Raw genomic sequence first — 20,223 nt, 5'->3', positions numbered from 1 at the left:
CATTAGATTAACGTGATCAAGTCATTTGCGTTTAGCCCCAGTAAGGAAGCAATCAAGAATGTTAGTCCTTGTAGAGGCATCACATCGTGACTATTTGCTACATATGACTGACGTTAAATTCTTTGTTTTGGGGTGCCTTTTTTTTCCTCTAATTTGTTCAAGTTGAATCTTTTAAAAAGACATGGAAAAGCATGAATAAGGGCATGATCATCTTTCAATTGGTTCATGCTTGAATAGGAGACACGATATGATGAGCAAACTTGGAAAAGGATTGTCCCCTGAGCTGGCAAAGAAAGCAACTGAATTTGCTGGAAGTAGTGCTAAAAGTCAATGGCCATTCCTGTTCCATCAGTCCATATGACCTTCTAGGTGACCTTTCTAGGTGGCCATCCTGGGGATTGGATCTACTCGTATGCATTGAGTGGGACTGGGCAATTTTTGGTTGGATAGGGTATTATTTGAAATATTATTTGGAATAATTACTGTAGCACTTTTTGTGATGTGATGTATGTGAGATAAAAAGGTGATTGGGAATATAAAAAGGTGGGTTGGAAAATGTGTTTATGATGCAAGCGAAATATTATTTGGGATAATAAAACTATCCAAACAAACCCACTTGCATTATAAACACATTTTTCAATCCGTATTTTTATATGTTTAATCATCTTTTTAACTCACGTACATCACATCATAAAAAGTGCAACAGTAATTATTCCAAATAATATTTCAAATAATACTCTATCCAAACCAACTCGCACATATGATTTGGTTCAGTTATTATACATTTTAAAATTTTTTACGTATAACCATATTATAATATTGTATTAAATATATGTAAAATATTTTATACATGTACACTACTTTTTTTTTATATAAGTATAAGAAATTAATGTGATTGTACATCAAATAATATAAAAAGTAAGACAATCAGACCAACCATACAAAACCACCAACCACACCATCAGCTCACATTAAGCTACTCTTAACAAATCAATTATGCTTCCCAGAATTTTCAATATTTTCAGTGACCAACTTAACTAGTTCCATGGTGTAAAAGTACCACTTTATGAACACTTCCCCATTATAAAAATACTTTACCTGTCTGATAGAAGAAAATGCCAGGAGTTCACATACTTGGTGCACCAGACAAAAGCAAAACGGTATATCATACACTTAAAAAAAATCTGCGCAAGTGAAGTCAAAAGCTGATTTTGCGAAGGCATAATCCTTCCGTCTGCTACTCCCTACTACATGACTGCGGGAGGAATTTCATAGCCTGTACCAGGACCTCAACTCCGACAGTGAACAACAGCCCAACTTCTTTCTATTTATCTTTTTGCCAAAGTTCGAATGCCCTGCAGACTGCAGCCCAACATAAAGATTTAGGAGCCCAAAATGTATAGACATGGAAGAAAGAGGTCCAGACGTCCTAAATGCCTCCATTCCAATCCAAAAAATTTAATAGCCAGCCATGATTGGTCAAAAAAATTTATAAGGTTTAAATCACTTCGTATACATGAAAATTTTTAATACTGTGTACAAGGCTCATGAAAATTTAATTTATGTTTATTTTGTATTCAAAGCGAGTTACATCTTGAAGAATGAATGTATATCTTGTGAAATTACACAAAATCGATAAAAATGATTGACCTGACAACCGTTTGTACCTCTGACTCATCTAATCCATTAAAAATTGACCCAAAAAAGAAAAAGATGAAAAGCCCCATCGAAACCAATTTATCCTTTGATCAAAAGTACAACTTCAATCCCATGAGGCATGAGCAATTTTGTCTTTTTCTTTTGGGCGCCCGGGGGGGGGGAGGAGGCCTTAAAAGTTCTTTTTTTTTTGTTTTTTCTTTTTAACAAGCACGGGAATAATATACTTTTAAGGGGAAAAAGAAAAGAAAGAAAGGATGCCTTGGGAAGGGCAAGAGGAAAAAAGACTCCAGTCGTGCTTGGCTAAGTTTGGGAGTTTAGGATAGAAAAGAGAAGAAGAGAAAACTTAAGTTATGAGAGAAGAGAAGAGAAGAGAAGGGATTGTTGTGTTGTTTGGGAGTTTTGAAAATTAGTGAAATGATTTTGGATATAAAAGTCATTAAATATTTGTTCAAGATATTTTTAAAGATAAAATAGGTATTTTAAAAAACTTTCATAAGTTTCCTCCAACTTTCTCTCCATTTCTCTCTAATTTGGAAGGAAAACTTTTACTTACTATTTATCCTCTTAAATCCTTTCATTTCTCTTCTTTTCTTTCCTAATAAAAACTAACAAACGAAGGAAATGTTCACTTTCTCTTTTTTCTCCTTCTCTTCTCTCCAAATCATCCACTCCCAAACGAACTAATAGAAGAGAAAGCCACAGTCGTGCGATGAAGCCCAGAGTACTTAAGAAGACGTGGGAATCACACAACGCTTTCTCGTTTAAACTGCCGTCAGATTAGGAATCGCGCCCAAAGTTCCAGTATATAAGTAGTCAGTGCCGTTGCTTCAGCACGGATTTCCATCCGCAGTTTGAAACGTTGCTACTTCCTCCATGTTTCTTCGATTGATTCAATTTTAATTCCTTAGGGTTTCTCTCACTCGCTGATAAATTTCTAGCAGAATATCGAAGTTGAAGTCTGAACCTTAAGGTTTTTCCGACAAATGAAGCTAAAAATCAACAAAGCCTCCGATCTCAGCTCCATCTCCGTTCTTCCTCCTCATTCCAGGTTCCATTCTACCATCATTTTGTTCCATACGCACTTGTATTTTTGTTTTTCAATTTTTAGCTCAGTTAAGTTATTGTCTGTGTGTGTGTGTTTTTTCTTTTTGATTTTTTTTTGATATTTGTGATGATGTGAGAAGGAGACCGAGTGCGGTTGCGACTGGAGCAGAGACTTCGATTTTTGGAAAAAGCCAAGCGTCGGCAACGGTGTCGCAGTTCCGATCACAAGCACCGATTTCCCAGCTGTCGGCGTTTTCTCAAGGAGTTTCATCTCAGCATGGCCTCTTCTCTCAGATATCTCAGAACTCTCTCGAAGACGTCATCACTCACGAGCAAGTAAAATCTCTCTCTCTCTCTCTCTAAACATAAATGGAGCTCAGCAGATATATAATCAAAAGTTTGTTCAAAAGAAAGTAAAGATAAAGCAGTGGCAAAATAAGCGTAGGAGATCAAGTACAGTCCTGTTTTATTTCATTCAGAATATTTTATTAATTTTCAGCAGAGTTTGAACTAGTATGTAGTAGATTTCAGTAATGCAGCTGCTTTCTGTGGGAAGTAACTGATAATTATTTCTATATTCTAATTTATTTTACTAGTTTGGATTATTAGTATAGTGGAACTGGTTCGGAAAAGATAAACTGGAATAAATTCTGTATTAATTCTATTTTTGAAAGGATTGCCTTTGAACTATATGAAAGTAGAAACTTGAGGTGTTTGTCTGAATCAACTAGGTATAATATCGCAAGTGGATGACAGTGGTAGCTTTAGAATAGGCAAACTATTAGAAGCACGCCGAAGTAGCCCTTAAGTGTCGTTAATTTTTTTTTTCCTTTGCAAAAGTATGGTGCATTTAACGACTTACAGAAGAAGATAATGCAAAAAGTTTGTTGTCCAAAGAATTGCAATCATCAGAGTTCTTGTTTGGTATACTTGTAAAAGCATGCAACTTTTATGGATGTTGTTGTCATGCATGGATAGAGCTACTCTTTTTGAACTCAATGAATGTTGTCCACTTTCATTAATTAAAATTTTTGAAATAAGCGGAAATAAAGAAGGAAGTAATAGAAAGGGAACTGCAATTGCCATATAAATAATCTATTTGGTGTTAGTATCACTTTACATTGAACCAGAATTTTCATTTGCATGTTACCAAAATACCTTAGAGATTGAGTTCACAAGAAAGGGAGACTTCTGCAAAGAGGAATTCTTTCTTGGCTCCTATCAATTGCCCAAGGGAAGAGAGTCAAATGCAAATTTCTAGATCTTCTGCCAATCAAATGCGCAAATGGTCCCTTCCTGAACACAAGTGTAAGTTTACAATTATCAGCTAAATAGTGTCATCAACTTTGTAGTTTGAATGAACAACTTTGTTTTGAAGATTCTGACTTCCCCCTTGGACTTTCAATTGGATACAAGAATGTAACTTTGTATTGCAAGTTGTTTAAACAAGCTTGTTTTCTAGGATATACAAGGTTTTCTTCTAAGTTTTCAGTAGTTTACTTGCTTGAGCAGGCCAGATCAATGAAGAACTTGAACATAGGATAGGAATGATGGAAACTTCGTTAAGCAGGTTTGGAATGATCTTGGATTCTGTTCAGAGTGACATCATGCAAGTCAACAAAGGAACAAAAGAATTAGTGCTTGAGGGTAAGTATTCAATTTTTGTTGACAAAGTACTAGAACAAAGAGCAGTAAAAATTTAGCTAAAACATTATGCATTTGATATAAATATTTGTGAAATTTCAAAGGCTCATGCATGCAACACCTGCCAGCTTCGGCAGTTTTGATGAACCGAATCACTTAAAAGTATTTTGCAATTTGCTTGTGGTCCAGACCAGGCAGCTTCTTGCTAATATCTATTGCACATATTTCAAGAAATATGTTATCAACCTGCACAATCAAGCTTCAGTATTTTATGAACATTAAGCCATGTGGGCATATATACTTCTAAGTATTGGGAAGTGAAAAGGCATTCAGAAATTGAAACTTGTGCAAAAGCTAGTTTGTCATTATTTTCTCTGATCTCTTTTGCAGTGGAAAGCATTCGGCAGAAGATGGTAGTTCATGATGATCTGCTTCAGTTAATGGTATCAGATAATACATCCAGTCCTTCAAGCATTTTTATTTGAATAAAATGTGTGTCTCATATGTCGGTGAACTTCGTCTTCTAATCCATTGGACAACCAGAACAAGGGACAGGAAGATATCAAATCAAGTTTGAATGGGGGCTTCAAAGCTTTGTCTGGGCAGTTTTCACAGAACGTTTTTCGAGAGAGTTCAAGGGAAATATCTTCAACAGTTTCAGCTTTGCCAGAAAAGATTCAGGCTTCTATGCTGAAATTTCAAAAAGATCTCATGAAGACTTTCACGAAAGAAATACAGGCATGAAAACATTTTGTGTTCAACTAATGAAGTCAATAAGTGCGCAACTCTATCTTTTATACTGCTATATGTGGCCTGGAAGGTTTTTTCCGAATTCATGGTTTGACATTTACAGACAATTGCAAGCAGAGTACCAGTTGTTAACCAAAAACGTGGAACTCCTGTCATCCCTCCTCCAAAGGTACTTGTTCTATCCCCAAAAAAGCTGACAGTTTCATTTTTTAGATGCTAAGTGTTTGTAGATATTTTCCTGAAGCCTCATGTATCTACATTATCTGCAGGGTGTTAATCATCGTGCTACTTTACAGGAAATGCAGTCTCGTAAAAGGTATCAATTTAGTACTTCTTTTCTAGTCTTCCTTTTCTCTTCTCACTTGCTGACTCCACTGGCATGAGCCAATCATCTGATTGAATCGGCTTTTTTGTAAAAATTGATATTTCTGATAATTGAACTTTAGAAGGATGAATCATGGATATATCAAATTCATTTCCTTAGAAATGAATTGAGTTCAAGAAGGAATATCTCTACATCATCCTGTTTGCTGGGTGGGGAGGGTAATAAAGAAAGTCTCACAAGAAGGAAAACATTGAACATAATCCTGGACATGCCTAAGATTTTTCTAAGCTAGTGTGACTGATTAGAATCTATGACCTCTATTGCCTAATCTAGATCCTTCTCTGTTTATTATCGTAGCACTCAGGTTTGCTTAGGCAAACTTTGTATGCATGAGTATTTTCTTTAAATAATCAGGCCTTAAGTATTCCATTATCTCTATATGGAGTGGTATCACTCGCATATATATGCATAGAATGAGGACAAATTTCTGTTTCTGGGTACATGTGTTAATCATTGTATTCTCTAGCCCAGTAAGATTCTCTTTTTCTTTTCGTTCTAGTGCGCAACTGCATCCCAAGGTTTCTCAAGAAATTTTGGTTCCAAAGACTGAATGTGGAGGGTGGAAGTCAGTAAAGCACCAAGAAGCTCCTTTTAAAGACAGAAATCCAAATAAGAGTTCCCACCAGGGAGGAATCCCCTCGATCAAGCAGGTAGCTGTTAATTGTAGTTTCTGTTGCTTCTTCGTGTTAGTGTTCTCTTCCTCTCACTCTGCACGTCTAAATCTTGTGCACTCCATGAATGTCCATGGGGGGCACATCTTCTGATTAGTAAATGGTGCAGGATCATATAATGGGACTGGTTCTCACAATTTCAGGAAATGGTGCAAATCATTATGCATTGTGTTGTTTTATTTTTGAAGCTGAAGAATAAGATAACGAAAACATAAAAAGTGTCTTTTTATACTAAGTTTTTGATACCGGTGCAGGAAAGGAAGTGCAAAGTTGTGGTCGAATCAGATGAGGATACTGATGGCGGAATTTTCTGCTTGTTCAAAGAAATGCAAACAGGTAACAGTCTTGCAGGATAATTAAATATTCACATTATATGATTGCCTCAAATCACTTTTTCCTAATTCCTGAATGAGATGTGCAAAATCATTGTCCATCATCTGCATGAACTTCTAGGCTTATCTTCTGAAGTACTTCTTGTATGATTGTATCTGTATGATTTTCTTCTGCAATCAAGTACGCTGGACTTACAGGTGATTTTTTTTCATATTACAGAGGACCAAAGTTACCTTTTTTCTTGTAGCTGAGGAGGTGGCGTTTTTTTTTATTGCAAAAAATTCATAAAACTTTTAATCACTTTTCGGAGAGTGAACAGATACACGTTCTTATACATTCTTTTGGGAAAATACACAATCTGCATTTTAGAAAGAAATGATTTGAAAAATCAATGTTTCGCGACTCTTTTTCTTCTTAAATTTCCGTAACTGAGAGCAATTTGACTACGGTGCAATCCCAATAGTGATACTTGAACATAAAGTGCGTATTTTCCTATTATTGAAAAGGACTTCATTTATGGAAATTTAATAACATGTGTCGTAAAATATTATCTCAATCCATTTCTCTCTAAAAGGCAGATTGTGTACTTTAACTATTTGGGACCTTCATAATTTTCTTGTTGCGGCAGTTTGCCAATAGATATTTATGATGTTTAGTTGTTTACCCTCGCTGCTGTAAAGATGTCTTCTTTGTGGGAACATGTAGGGAACAACTCCACTCAGGAAGCAAATGAAGAGACTGAACGCATACTGAGAAAAGCGAGAAGGCAAAAGAGAAAACGCTGTAACCCCATTGTTATAGACTAAAGGTGAAATGACCCTTGAAAACCTTCTTGTTTCAAGCTTTGTGCCAAAATCTACACATGGAACTGCAAATAAATCTCTGCAATACCCTCTTCCTCTAACGAACAAAAGTAGTTGTTTAATTAGAATTTGTTGTCATTGTACACAGTTACATCACGTAAAAGAGGAAAAAAAAATGTAATATATATTCAGATCTGCTTCACATCACTCAGATATGTTATTTTTCTACAATTGCTTTGTTTGATATTTACTTTTGCGAGATATACTGTCTGTCCCCATAGAAATTTACTGGTTAGAAAAGATCATATAGGAAACCTTACTTCGTGTACGGCATTTTTTAATCAGACCGGACTAAGGTCATAAACCGTGCAGTTTGATTAGTCGTTAGTCTTTTCAAGAGAACCGTGATAATTTTACAATACCAAGGCTTTTTGGGATCAGTTAGCTCTAAAACATCATGCCTTACATTGATCAACCATAGACAATACATTAACAAAACAATCCTTTTGACATTTTATAGCGTGCAGCTCTAATTCTTCAAATTCATAAATTTCCTTTGTCCTCTTTTGAGTAATCAAGAATCAGTGGACTGAATGCAAAATCTTGAGAAGTGTCCAGACTTCTAAATTAAGTAATTGACCACATAAGTGAACTAAGTAGCACCATTCCTGATGTCAAACACTTGTAGACGAATATGTCATAACCAGGCAAACATTGATTTGTACATCCTATATTTATTTGCAGAGTCCCGAGAAGTGATACTTAGACTTCAAACTCTAACTCACTTTTCGGAATTGAACAATTTAATTTTCATGTATGTGAACAAGAAGAACGCGAGACAACAAAAGTTAGCTGCAGTGGCATTTAGATAGGATCATCCATAGCTATGTGATCCAACAAAAGTTAGCTCTGAGCCGGCCTAGTGAACTACTGATTCAACATCCCTACTTGATCTTTTAGTTGACGTAACTGGTAAGTTGAGATAGATTTTGTATGTGATGAAGTACCGAAGAAGGCTGAGCTGCTCTTTTTAATTGCTGTAGAAATCATCATCATCATCATCTTCTTAGCAGGTCGTTGATTTTGGCTTTGTTGCTTAGTTAAAAGGAAAGAACAACTTATGAGTAAATTAGTTGTTGCAACGAACGTGAAGAGTTAGTAAAAAGCGAATTTGCGCATTGATCTTTAGCTGGAAAGTACGCAAAAGAATATGATTTAAAAGACTTTGGGCCCTCTCTACGACAAACTTTTACAGCCTTCGTCTTGCTTTCCTTTTTCTTTTCTGGATTAATCTAACCATTTCTTGGATAAAGGCTTTATCATTCCGAGTCCACTAAGATAATGCACTCATTATTCTTCATGATTTGGATGATGAATGATCACCTTCGTTGAATCTGATAAAAATAGAGTGCTTGTTTAGCGTAATCCGCTAGAATCATACTGCAATCTTGTCCTATCTAGCAAAAAAAGACTATTAAGACCTCCAAGTTCAATGATTAACCAACCCATAATTTAGTAGAGTATCATTCTGGCCTCAAAACGTTATACATCTTGGTGTAATCTGTGGTGTCGCCCAATTGTTTGCAGTAATAGACTAATATACAATGACCAAATGTTTTAGTTCAAAAATTGTTTTCTATTCCCCTGTCAGCCAATTGAGGACATCATGCGATTGTACCGACAATTGAGGATTGTGACTGCAACTAGGACCAAGGGAGGGATGCACAACTTTGCGAGGTTTCAGTTGTCGGGCAATGATGGTTGATCTATCATATTCCCGCCCAAGCAAGCGCGACTTTGGTATGATCCATCATTCCATTGCTACCTTAATTTCCAACTCATAGTGCTAAATTTCACAGATCTTGTGAAGAGGATTGCATCACAAATCTCCCATTAGTTTAGTATGCAAATGATGATAGAGCTAAATTGTCTTTTCTTAAAATGGGGATGCCTTAAAAGAATACTTCGAGGACAAAACTGTGTCCAAAAGCAGAAGCATCCGATGCCCTAGAAAAGCATATGCAAAACCCTTCTGCTGAGAAATTAGCCCACTAACATCCACTGTCAAAAGTCTAAGAAAATTTCAGCTACGTATAAAAATATACGTTCCTTGTTAGGCTTGATTTTGTCAGACGTAACTTTCACAGATGCTTGCAGATAAACTTTTTCCCTGAAAAGGAATTAGAACTAACAGCCCACATTTCTAGTATTATGGTATGAATGCCTTGCTGATTATGTACACATTGTCCGTCTTCCACTCAGAGTTCTTTGATCTTTGATCTGCCCATTGATGCATATAATGCTGCTATAATTTACATGGCTTCGTAAAGAGTAAACATCTATCTTTGTTTATTCTTTTGTTTGAATAAGTAAGGAAATAAAAGTATTCTTATTCTTTGTCTTAGGAGTCACTAGAATATTTAGTTTGCAACAGGATTATAAGTAGTTCAAACCTCTTAATGGGAGAAATGTCGCTTGCCTTCCGAAAAGTGGATGAGATCTGAAACTGGCACTTTTCTCTTTACGAGTTTCTTTAGTGTTATCTACTTTGCTGTGTGCCTTAGTTATTCTCCTATGGCAGAAGCCAACAACTGCTCACCACTGAGAATGAATCATCAACGTCAGTTAAATGCTTCTTAATGAAGTTTAACCTAATCTGATTATCTAATCATAGCAAACTAACACGAAGACAATTTATTAGGTCATGTCCTCCATCACCAAAAGTGAGAATAAAGTTAGGGATCAAACGCAATCAATTGTATATGCACTGGATGAGGTGGAATTGCGCATGATATAATCTCAAATAATTTAAACGATTAAGGATCATTTACGAGTGAAAGTTTGAATCCAACCGTCCAGTATCAAACTGATCAAATGTGTTTCAGATTGGCATGCAAGTATTATCTAATCATTACTCTCAACAAACTTGGTAGCTAGAGCAGGGGAGGTGTTTAAGTTTAACCAAACAATCAATACCTGCATGATAATTCGCCAAAGTAGTCAAAACTCAGGACTCCATGCATCTTCATCAATGATGTTTTGCGTTCTTCACAAGCTGAAAATGCATGCATTAGTATTTGTGTCCACCAACATGTGTTGCATGCAAAGGTAAGTTGGTCCTGGATTTAAATGATGATAATACTAGACATGGTCCTCACCGCGAGTAAACTTGCTTCACCAACCTTTGCTTTTAAAGACTCTTTTGATACCGTTAATTACATGGTTGTCATTATTGTTACTTGAAGGGGAAAGAAATTAAGAGAACAAGCACTCAACAGTCTCGTACGTATGCATATATACTCTCTCTCTCTCTCTCTCTCTCACACGAATGAAAAGAATTAAAGTGCATGATGGGATCAAGATTTGAGAAATATGAGCAAAAGTATGGCAATTTGAAATAGCACTACGTATGCGTTTAAATCAATGCATCGTTTTAGGCAAATTTTGTTATAGACATATCATTGTAGATATGCTTCTACAGAAATTGCATATCTAATACTTATGAAATGATATTGCTGTCAATGCTGGCTTGAATCGGCAATTCCATTTGCATATTCGATCGTTTGTCCATTATCGTTTTGCATATTTAATGACAAGAATATGTTTCCGGGTGAAGAAAATTAGACACAAACTAAGAGACTTTCTCAATCTGGTTCAAATATACCATTCTTACACTTGCAGCAATCCAAGAGGGCAAGGCCTTGTCTGGCAAAAATGAAAAAAAAAAACAAAAAAGAGTGAGATGGTTACTTCTGCGGATCAATTATTTAATACTTTAATTATCTCTTTTATAGAAAACAAATATATATAAGTGTGTATGCGCGCGCATGCGCACGTAGACACACACTCAATGTATGTCATAAATTTCCTAAAATTGTTGTTAATTAACAATATTTTTCGTATTTTTCAATATATATATATATTTTTTTTGAGAGGACAACTTTTGCGGTATTTTTCAATGTATATATATTCTCATGTATGTATATGTATATACGGAGGACAACTTTGCGGTAGACTTGTCCACAAGTGAAACAAGGCATCAGTGTCATTGATGTTGAAAGATGACACGACTGCTTACCGGGACTTTTAATGGGGGGACTTTTGGTTTTAGCACTGAACTCGGTCAAAAATTCGGATCAGGTCCTCTCCAGTTGAGTTTTTATTGAATTTGGACCAATTATAAAATTTCTCAAAACATTTGATAATAATATTTGATATAAATTAGTACTATAATTTTACTGTAAGTGTGAATTTATCAATTCATACAATTAAATTGTAATAAAAATTGCACAAATTCACTCAAAAAATTGTAAGAATTATATTAACCAGATGAACAAAAAATTGTAAAAATTGTGCTCTTCTCCATTTGTTTAATCTTTCATGTCTTAAGTTTTTTTTTTAAAAAAACTGTAGATTCTTTGGGCACACCCTATGTTTTTCCTCTCGAAGCGACGAGTTCAAATAATATTAAAAACAAACAGATTATTATTATTTTTTTGTTGTCAAATGTCAACTTCTATATATAAAAAACACCCTTTCTATATATAAAAAACAATCAGATTATGGTAAGCACCCTTTCTTTTGTATGGGCATTTGGAGTTTGAAGATGAAAGGAAAGAATATTACTCCCTTTCTTTTTTCTAACTTTTTTTTTCCTAATAAAAATATGACGGATTTGGTAGAATTATGCAAGGGTTTGAAACTAATTTAAAACCTCCGTAAGAGATATCTACATTACGATGTGTATATCTGCTCTTTTTGTGTAGTATCATATATCATTAAGCTATTAGCAATTAGCATCTAAGCCATCGACAAGTTAAGAGTGCACAAAATAAAGATAAATTAGAAAAGTAAAGTAAATTTCCAATTAAGCTTAACAAAAATCAACAAAGAAAAAGAAACGATGTGACGTTTGTATCATTATCCAAATTGCTGCCACTAATTTCATATTTTTGTCTAAAAATGCGTGGCAAAGTGTAGAGGTAATTTTGTCCACCACTTACTCGATTAAGAACAAAACTATGCCATGTGTTCTGTTTATTTCATATATTAAGAGCATTAATCGACGCAATGGTTACGAGTGTACTGATTAGTTAGTTTAGCGGTCAACTTGTAACAAAAAATTATTTAATGGCCATAACTTAACCCGCTCAATAATTTAGTGATTGCTGACGTTTTTTGCCTTAAAAGAAAATAATAATAAGCTCGAAACGAGTATAAAGACTTAGAGTTAAAATTTATCCACTCATACCCTTTTATCCTTACACAAACCCAATCAAGTCATTGCCATTTTGTTCAAGTATGAATCAATCTATATCGGTTCGAAATTTAATTGATCGGAGAGCAAATCAATGTGATCAATTATCGAGCTGAATCAAAAGTCTCGGGATTTAGAGGTTTTAGGTTCAGCTCTCATTGAATATGAATCGTGTAGTATTGGATTGTGATTTTCACTATTTATGGGTTAGTTTGGACAGTAAATTATTCATATTATTTCCATACCATTTATGGGTTCGTTGTAATTTTATAAAGAAATTTGCCGAGCCAAATCCATTCAATTTTTACCGAGTTAGGGTAAATTATTAATCATCCCATTATTGTTTCATTTATTGCCACATAACCTCTTAAATATTTTAAAATGTCCACTTAATCCCTTTTCTGGTTTCATGTAAACTGGAAATTTAATGAAAAATAGCTTTTGTAATATTATTGTTACTTGAAACACCAGTAGTGTTCTTACATGTTCTTGTAAAATGCGTGTAATTTAATCACTGTAGTGAATTATGCATTTCCTTTATTTTTCTATTTTACATAAAATTATAAAAAAGTTACGTGACTATTTTGAAACTTTAGAAGAATTAGGTGACATTGTATAATAAAACTACAGAAGGGTGGTGACATGTAATTTGCCCACTGAACTGCTGTGTTTTGAAAGTCCAGACCGCACATACGCGGTGTGGAAGCACTTTCGTAACAGATAACGCCAACGTGCATATATAAGCAATTTGGATAACTCTCTCTCCCTTTCAATGCGTGTGCATCCAACGCTCCCATGAACTTTTGTCTGACTATCCCAAGGATGCCCACCGAAACAGATTGAAATGGACATGATGTAATGTACATGCAGTAGACAGAGAAAAAAGAGAGACAGATAAAAGTCTTAAAAGATAAACACAGGTGTGGAATTGGGTGGTGAGACTGATGATGATAGCTGAACGTCGAAGAAATGGAATTGGGCAAGAAGAAGAGAGGAAAAGAGCATGAGAAAATGGCAAAATCATTCCCAACTCAAATACACCAACCATACCATCACTTTTCTTCACTGGAAAGCTCCATCAACTTTGGTCTCCTCGTTCTGGTTGATTGGTCCCACCTTTTCATTCCCAATTCCAATTTCTCCTTCTTCAGTTTCCTCTCCAATTTAATCCCTTTTCCTCAATTGCATCTCCAAGAGAAATTTAATTATTAAAGGTTTCCCCATACTTTTACTTTCCAACCTTTCCCCCTTTTTTCTCCCCTTCTTCTCTACATCTCTCCTATCTTTTCCCACTTTCCCTCTTCCTCCTTAGTCTTTAATGGCTGCACCCCACGCACATTTTCTCCATTTTATTACGTGGGGCGGTGTTTTTTCTCCCCCTCTTTTTGTCCGCTGTGCATAGAAAATTCCCTCAAGCAACGCTTCATCACGGATAGAAGAAGAAAAGAAGACCAATTTTTGGGTTTTCGTGGGGGGTTCTCTTTTTTTTTTTCTGGATTTTTTGCTTCCTTCATATCTGGACTACTTTGGATTGCTTTCGGCCAGCTTTGTCAAGATTGAAATTTTATATTACTTTCGGATGCCCTTTTGCATATATAGCAATCAGGACAGGTGTAAATTTGGAATCTTTTTTTTTTTCTTGAGAAAGTATTATATAGACTTCTGTTGAATTTGAACTAGTGTGAATTTTGGGTTTCTGAGGAGTTTGATCCCTCTCTTCCTGATCAAAAGCAAAAAACGAAGCAGAAAGTTTTAATTTTGGAGTTCATTAAGAAGTGACAATGCATCAGAGTGCGTGAGATTGATTAATGCCAGTGGAAATTGTGACTACAATCCAGTAAGTGGATCTTCTGCCTGTATTTCGAAGTTTAGGAGTAGTTGTCCTTGTCTGAAAAAGCTGGTTTGAAAGGAAGGTTCTACTGGTACCATCGGAAATACTGTGTAGGTTTATCACCGACAAAGAAGGTTAAGACTTGCTTTCCTGCTAGAGAGCACCACTTTCCTTGAGCAGCTGAAATTACTCTGTTTTGGATCTCGGCAAAGTTTTATCTGGATGCATGCTTGTTTTTGTTAGTCCTAGTGTTTCTGAGAGCCTGAAATTGCAGGTAAATCATCTGCCTTGCGTTTGTATTTGTATGTTACTTGTACCTTTTTATTTTTTGGTGCAAAACAATCTCGTACTTGTGGTTTTATGGAGGATCGGACTGCTATTCCCCCTCCTTCCCCCCCCCCCCCCCTTTTGTCAATACAAGACTTTTGCAACGTTTCTGATGCTTATATGAGGGATCATGGTGATCTACAAGAAAATACATGATCACATGCTCACTAGATTACTTAAAAGAAACTTCCCCCTGCCAAAATTGTAAAGATTACAGAAAGAAAAGAATGTAGATTTTGCTTGAGAGCAAGTTTAGAATCTTTTCTCTTTTCTAAATTTTAAAAAAAAAAATTGCGAAACTTTCTTTCAAAGGCTCATTTATATCAATTGCAGAATGAACTACGATCATGGCATATGACAATCCTCCTATTCTTTTGTTGATTGATGCGATGAATTGACTGAAATTCCAGGCTTACATAAGACGTGTCAGAGTTTTAATGATTCTACTTCTCCTGTCATTGTACATTTCTCTCCTTTTCTCAGTGCATTCATCATCTGAAAACTTTGTTGCATCAATGTCATCTTTTGGATTGAATTACCTATACTGTTTTCTCATCTCACTCTTTGTTCACTTCTTAATCAGGCTTTTTGCGTTCCCATTTGCAAGAAAATATACATGAAAGCAACAACTTGACAGCTGAGAGTTGCCAGAGATAATGGCAAAGAGGTCACAAAGACGGCGTCTGCGGTATGAAAAGGATCAAACAGGTTGTATATCGGGATTGATCAGCATCTTTGATTTTCGCCATGGCCGTTCCACTAAAAAGCTCCTTCCAGATAGAAGAAAGGGGAGCAGGAAAGCTGCCAGTAAGGAACCTCTTTGATAAGCAATATAAATGCAGTTCATGTCATATTTTCATGATTTGTATTGCTTCAATTACTTGAATTCTATGTAGCACTATTTCTACAGACTATAGCTACTTCAAATTTGCTACAGGTGCTGGATCCTCGCAAACTGGACTAGTGTCACCTGATTCCGATGGAAACTGTCAGGATAGTGAGGTAAGTTATTGCATCCATTTACTAATCTTGAAGAGTATCTGGTATCAAAAGTTGCAAATAGTCATTTTATTGTGGGATGTGGAGTGAAAATGGAAGTCTTTTGCCATATTGATCAAAGTGATGCTCAATTACTGGTGTAATAGCATATATAAATTGAAATATTGAATTCCGTTTTATGTCAAAAAAGGATGGCAGGGAGAGTGGAATAGCCTCCGTTGATACTCTTAAAACAAGTGTGAAGAAACTCATGGAAGAAGAGATGGTCAATGAGCAAGATCCAAACAAGCAGAGCAGTGATTCCGAGATGGGCCATCCAGAACATGGATGTCATACAAGAAAAGATCGCCAACATAGAAAGAAAGCCAGCAAGAGGTCTAATGATATCAACATTTGTGATTTGGATGTCATGAAAGATTTAGGGACTGATAAGTCTGGTGATCAGGTTGACGGTCAAAAAACTTCAGATAAAATTGATTTTGAAATTATTATGCATTTGTTGCATGATCATTTTGATGTGCCATCAGATCAGGCAAGTGCAGTTGACGAGGGAAAGTTAAGTGCAGCCATTAAGATCTTCATTGATCAGAACTCATCCAATATTAAGCATTCTAGAGATAATGGGCAGGTCCAGGAGTCCACAGAATCCATGGATGCTTTGAATAGATTGAGTTTAGAAAAGGACTTGCTGTTAAAGCTCCTGCAAGACCCGAACTCTCTTTTGGTAAAGCAAATTAAAGGTTTGGAGAGCGCCCATTTAGAGAAAGGCCTGCTGCATTCCAATTCATTGCCAAGATCTGGCTTCGTAGAAGACAAACTAAGTCATTCAAAAACAGACGACCTCATCAACCACAAACAACACAGAAACTTTTTCCGGAGGAGGAGCAAATCACAGGAAAGTTTCCCCTCAATGGGAAGTGACAAATGTCAGTCCTCTAGTAAGATTGTTATTTTAAAACCTGGACCAGCGACCTTGCAACAACAAAACACAGAGATACATATTAGCACTTCCATGCAATTTCACAATCCTGAGGGAGTTAAGATCCAGGGAGAAAGAAGCCAGTTCTCTTTCACTGAAATCAAACGGAAACTAAAGCATGCTATCAGAAAAGAAAGGCAGGGGACCTCTCCTGATGGAATCACTCATAGAACTCTATCAGAGCATCAAAAGAGACATGATTTTGAGAAGGGAATTGGAGGAGAAAATTTAGGGTGGCGGTCTCCAAACAGAAACCACTTCTATACTGAAAGGTTTGCCAAACCTTCCATCAATCTAAATCGGGATGATAAAATCGGCAAACCAAACGATGCTGACCCATATACAGTGAAAGATACCTCTGTGCATACCAAGTCGGGAGTTGCTAACATCTACCTCGAGGCCAAGAAGCACCTCTTGGAGATGCTTAGCAGTGGGCATAATGATACAGAGCTAATCAGTCAGCAGCTACCAAAATCCTTGGGTAGGATTCTTTCTTTTTCAGAATACAATTCTTCTGCCAACAGCAGCCCTAGGAAGGGCACTGAGGACAGCTCTGTAACAACTGAAAGCACACTGTTTTCTCATGGTGGTATTGAGATTGCTAATGAGACCACAGATCAGGTTGATGAAGAAAATCTTAGGAAACCCTCAAGTTCATTAAAGTACTGCTCAGAGATTGAACCTAGCACCAGTAATGCCAGTCTTGATCAGAAAGTAGAAACTCCAGAAGCAAGTAGGAGTTTGTCTTGTGTGCACCATCATACTGATTTGGATGGCGAAGCGCTGTCTTCAGGTGGAGATGTAATGGTATCTGAAGGTATTTTGCCTCTAATTTTTTTTTTTCCTGAGATTGGATATGAGCAATTCGTAGTCTTCATTTCATCATGTGGTAGATAAATCCTATGCAGGAGCTACAGGATTTGAAGAAACAACTAAAGGCGACCGTGAATGCTATGAGAATTCAAATGCTGCTCATGAATCAAGTAGCTCTTACAGTACAGAAGATGATCAAAACTGTGATATTGCTGTACAATATCATCAAGAAGGGTTGACACAGTCAATGGAGATGGTAATCTCCTGGTTCTTGATGATGTCTTCTTGAAATGAGAATCGTAATTTACATCTGATGACAATTGGCCATAATATCTTATTACTCTTGTAGTGTCCCTGCTGTGCGTGTTATACAGGCCTAAATGCTTGTTCTGTTTTGCAGGAATCGTTTGAGCAGTGTCAAATGTTGCCTTCTCCTTCAGCATCACCTTCACACTGCTCAGTCACTATAAAAGTTGAAGATTTTGAGGGTGCAATTGATAGAACAGACAGACCCAGTCCTGTTTCTGTTCTCGAACCACTGTTTATTGAAGATGATATCAGTCCAGCAAGGACCATACGTAGGCCAGGTTAGGTCACTTAATTAGATTTTATGAACTACAGATTTATTTGATTTATGGTCAGTTGTACTTCCATATCATATTTGATATAAGGATGTTTTGATTTCTTAGTTGAACAAGAAATTCAACCACGGCAAATTCATTTTGAGGAGTGGAGGTCTTCCAGTGACCAAGGGATGTGTATGCAGACTTCTTTGAATGATGAAGAATCTGCATTTGAATATGTAGAAGCGGTGTTACTAGGTTCAGGATTGGTCTGGGATGAATATCTATTAAAGTGGCTTTCTTCATCTCCAATTCTTGATTCGACATTGTATGATGAAGTGGAGCTGTTTTCCAGCCGGTCTCATCATGAGCAAAAGCTACTTTTTGATTGTATTAACGAAGTACTGGAGGAGGTATGTGACCGCTATTTTGGGTGTTTCCTGTCGATGTCGAGTAATAAACAGAGCATTCGGCCTGTCCCAACTAGGATGACACTTATTCAGGAGATATGGGAAGGAGTTGAGTGGCACCTCCAGCAAGACCCGTCGCCTCAATCTTTGGATCAGCTTCTCAACAAGGACATGGCTAAGTCCAGAAAATGGATAGATGTTCGATTAGATATCCAACACATTGGTACGGAAATGGAAGAGGCCATTCTTGACAAATTGGTAGAGGACACGGTTTCAAGCTTCATCTATGATGATTTGAAAAATGGTTCTCTATCATCTTCAGCTGATTTGATTGAAGTTCGTAAAGTTGACCTGTAAAGTATAATTGACGTTATTACTGAGCTAATGCAAAAGAAGCTGATCTTCAGTCTGCTGAGGCAGTAAAATGTCCTTTTTTTCCGGTTAACCCACATTTCCAGTTATGCTGCCTCTAGCTCTGATTGGTGGTCTAATGAAGGTTCACATTTGGTGATCTTTTACCTCATGCTAAATTTCCGAGACCTAAAGGATTATGCTCAGCCTATATTCTGCTAAGAGACTAGCATGGAAGCCTTCTGTGGCAGAAGATGTACAGAAATAGAGGATCTCTTATGTGAAACATCTTTTGATGCAAGCTCATGAGAAGGCAAAAGTGCTAGTGGATTATGGCAGAATTGGGTTGGAGAGTTGATATGGTGATCATTGGATCTGACTTTATTAATACGACATTCTCTAGAAAGTGTAGAGTTGTAGAGGTTGGTGTGCTTTTGATAGGCGTGCTGTATCTAGCTGTGTGAAAATTTCTGTCTTTAACTCTCTCTGTCTCTGCAAATAGCTTACTCTTGTTGAATTGCCATTCTTGCTGTCACAAACTTTTGACTTGAGGATGTAATAACTCATACTAAGAAATAAACAATGATTTAAACAAAAAAAAAAAAAAAGTACGACAGATTCTGAATACATCCTTGCGCTCTGGACAAACTTCCTTTGAGGACTCGTACAACTTGATGCTAGTATTACTTCTTGGCACCGTTGTTCTCAACATATTATTGGCTGCATGCCAGTTTTGGAAAGCCTCTTTGATTCCAATTCAATCTAGAAATGTCTAGATTTACTTGCATGATGCTGTATTTCAGGTTACCAGCTTACATAAGATAATGAGAACACTTCTCTACCCATTGCAAGTTGGAAATACAGGGTTTAGCTGAGTGTACATGTATATGACAATAATGTTTGTTTGCTTGCTTTAGCGAATGAAGTACTGCACAGAAATCCATCAGTCATCATTTAATTCAAACTCTTCATGGACCTAAGTAGTTTACTTTACTCAGCTGGAAATTGATCTTCGGTTTGCTGAGTGCAGTGGAAATGGAACCTTTTGTTATTTATTCATCATGCTCTGCCCCTACTCCTCTTAGAAGAGATCATGGTGGTGTTTCTTTCCTAGGATGACTCGTAAGTGTTAACTCCTTTTGATTTATGCATCCATGCATTTCTATTTATCAAAACAGAAGAAGGTAGGGAAAGTTGTTCCAATAATTTCCCCACTTAACCTTCTCAATTACATAGCCACTAGGCAAGTATTCAGCTCAGACACCATGTGAGACTCCGAAGCAGTTTCCCTCAAGCATCAACCACCTACTGCACTCTGTCCCTCCAACAGAAGCAAAAGTTGAAATCATAATGGTCAAATGAGGATTCCATAAAGGAGAGTCTCCTCAACTAAATGAAGAACGC

At 36.5% G+C, this 20,223-nt stretch overlaps 2 protein-coding genes across 3 annotated transcripts; both read left to right on the top strand.

Annotated features, from left to right (window-relative positions):
* The first annotated feature begins 2,601 nt into the window (after window positions 1-2,601).
* Window positions 2,602-7,431, top strand: LOC113760345 (protein PAIR1). Its single transcript, XM_027302896.1, has 11 exons — window positions 2,602-2,707; window positions 2,844-3,039; window positions 3,867-4,011; window positions 4,216-4,350; window positions 4,738-4,790; window positions 4,891-5,085; window positions 5,201-5,266; window positions 5,367-5,413; window positions 5,982-6,132; window positions 6,408-6,489; window positions 7,192-7,431. The coding sequence occupies exons 1-11, from the start codon at window positions 2,643-2,645 to the stop codon at window positions 7,290-7,292; spliced, it is 1,236 nt and encodes a 411-aa protein (XP_027158697.1). The 5' UTR covers window positions 2,602-2,642; the 3' UTR covers window positions 7,293-7,431.
* Window positions 7,432-13,464: 6,033 nt separating this feature from the next.
* On the top strand, window positions 13,465-19,427 carry LOC113761449. 2 transcript variants are annotated; one of them, XM_027304443.1, is made up of 7 exons: window positions 13,465-14,651; window positions 15,288-15,511; window positions 15,642-15,706; window positions 15,894-17,499; window positions 17,576-17,751; window positions 17,896-18,082; window positions 18,185-19,427. In XM_027304443.1, exons 2-7 carry the CDS (start codon window positions 15,361-15,363, stop codon window positions 18,823-18,825), a joined length of 2,826 nt encoding a protein of 941 aa, XP_027160244.1. In that variant the 5' UTR covers window positions 13,465-14,651; window positions 15,288-15,360; the 3' UTR covers window positions 18,826-19,427. The 2 variants fall into 2 exon arrangements, with proteins under 2 accessions (XP_027160244.1, XP_027160245.1); XM_027304444.1 differs by having other exon boundaries at window positions 13,467-14,651; window positions 17,591-17,751.
* Window positions 19,428-20,223: the final 796 nt, after the last annotated feature.

This window comes from Coffea eugenioides, chromosome 2, assembly GCF_003713205.1.
Source record: "Coffea eugenioides isolate CCC68of chromosome 2, Ceug_1.0, whole genome shotgun sequence".
NCBI lineage: Eukaryota > Viridiplantae > Streptophyta > Magnoliopsida > Gentianales > Rubiaceae > Coffea > Coffea eugenioides.
This window is presented reverse-complemented; position numbering and strand designations above follow the sequence as displayed.

What these genes read in the sequence shown, in the direction of transcription:
- LOC113760345 (XM_027302896.1), top strand. Translation starts at nt 2,643, where the DNA reads ATGAAGCTAAAAATCAACAAAGCCTCCGATCTCAGCTCCATCTCCGTT. An exon ending in AAAAGAATTAGTGCTTGAGG is followed by an intron (nt 4,351 to 4,737) that starts GTAAGTATTCAA and finishes TCTCTTTTGCAG; the next exon opens with TGGAAAGCATTCGGCAGAAG. An exon ending in GTTCAAAGAAATGCAAACAG is followed by an intron (nt 6,490 to 7,191) that starts GTAACAGTCTTG and finishes GGGAACATGTAG; the next exon opens with GGAACAACTCCACTCAGGAA.
- LOC113761449 (XM_027304443.1), top strand. Translation starts at nt 15,361, where the DNA reads ATGGCAAAGAGGTCACAAAGACGGCGTCTGCGGTATGAAAAGGATCAA. An exon ending in GAAACTGTCAGGATAGTGAG is followed by an intron (nt 15,707 to 15,893) that starts GTAAGTTATTGC and finishes ATGTCAAAAAAG; the next exon opens with GATGGCAGGGAGAGTGGAAT. An exon ending in AAGGACCATACGTAGGCCAG is followed by an intron (nt 18,083 to 18,184) that starts GTTAGGTCACTT and finishes TTGATTTCTTAG; the next exon opens with TTGAACAAGAAATTCAACCA.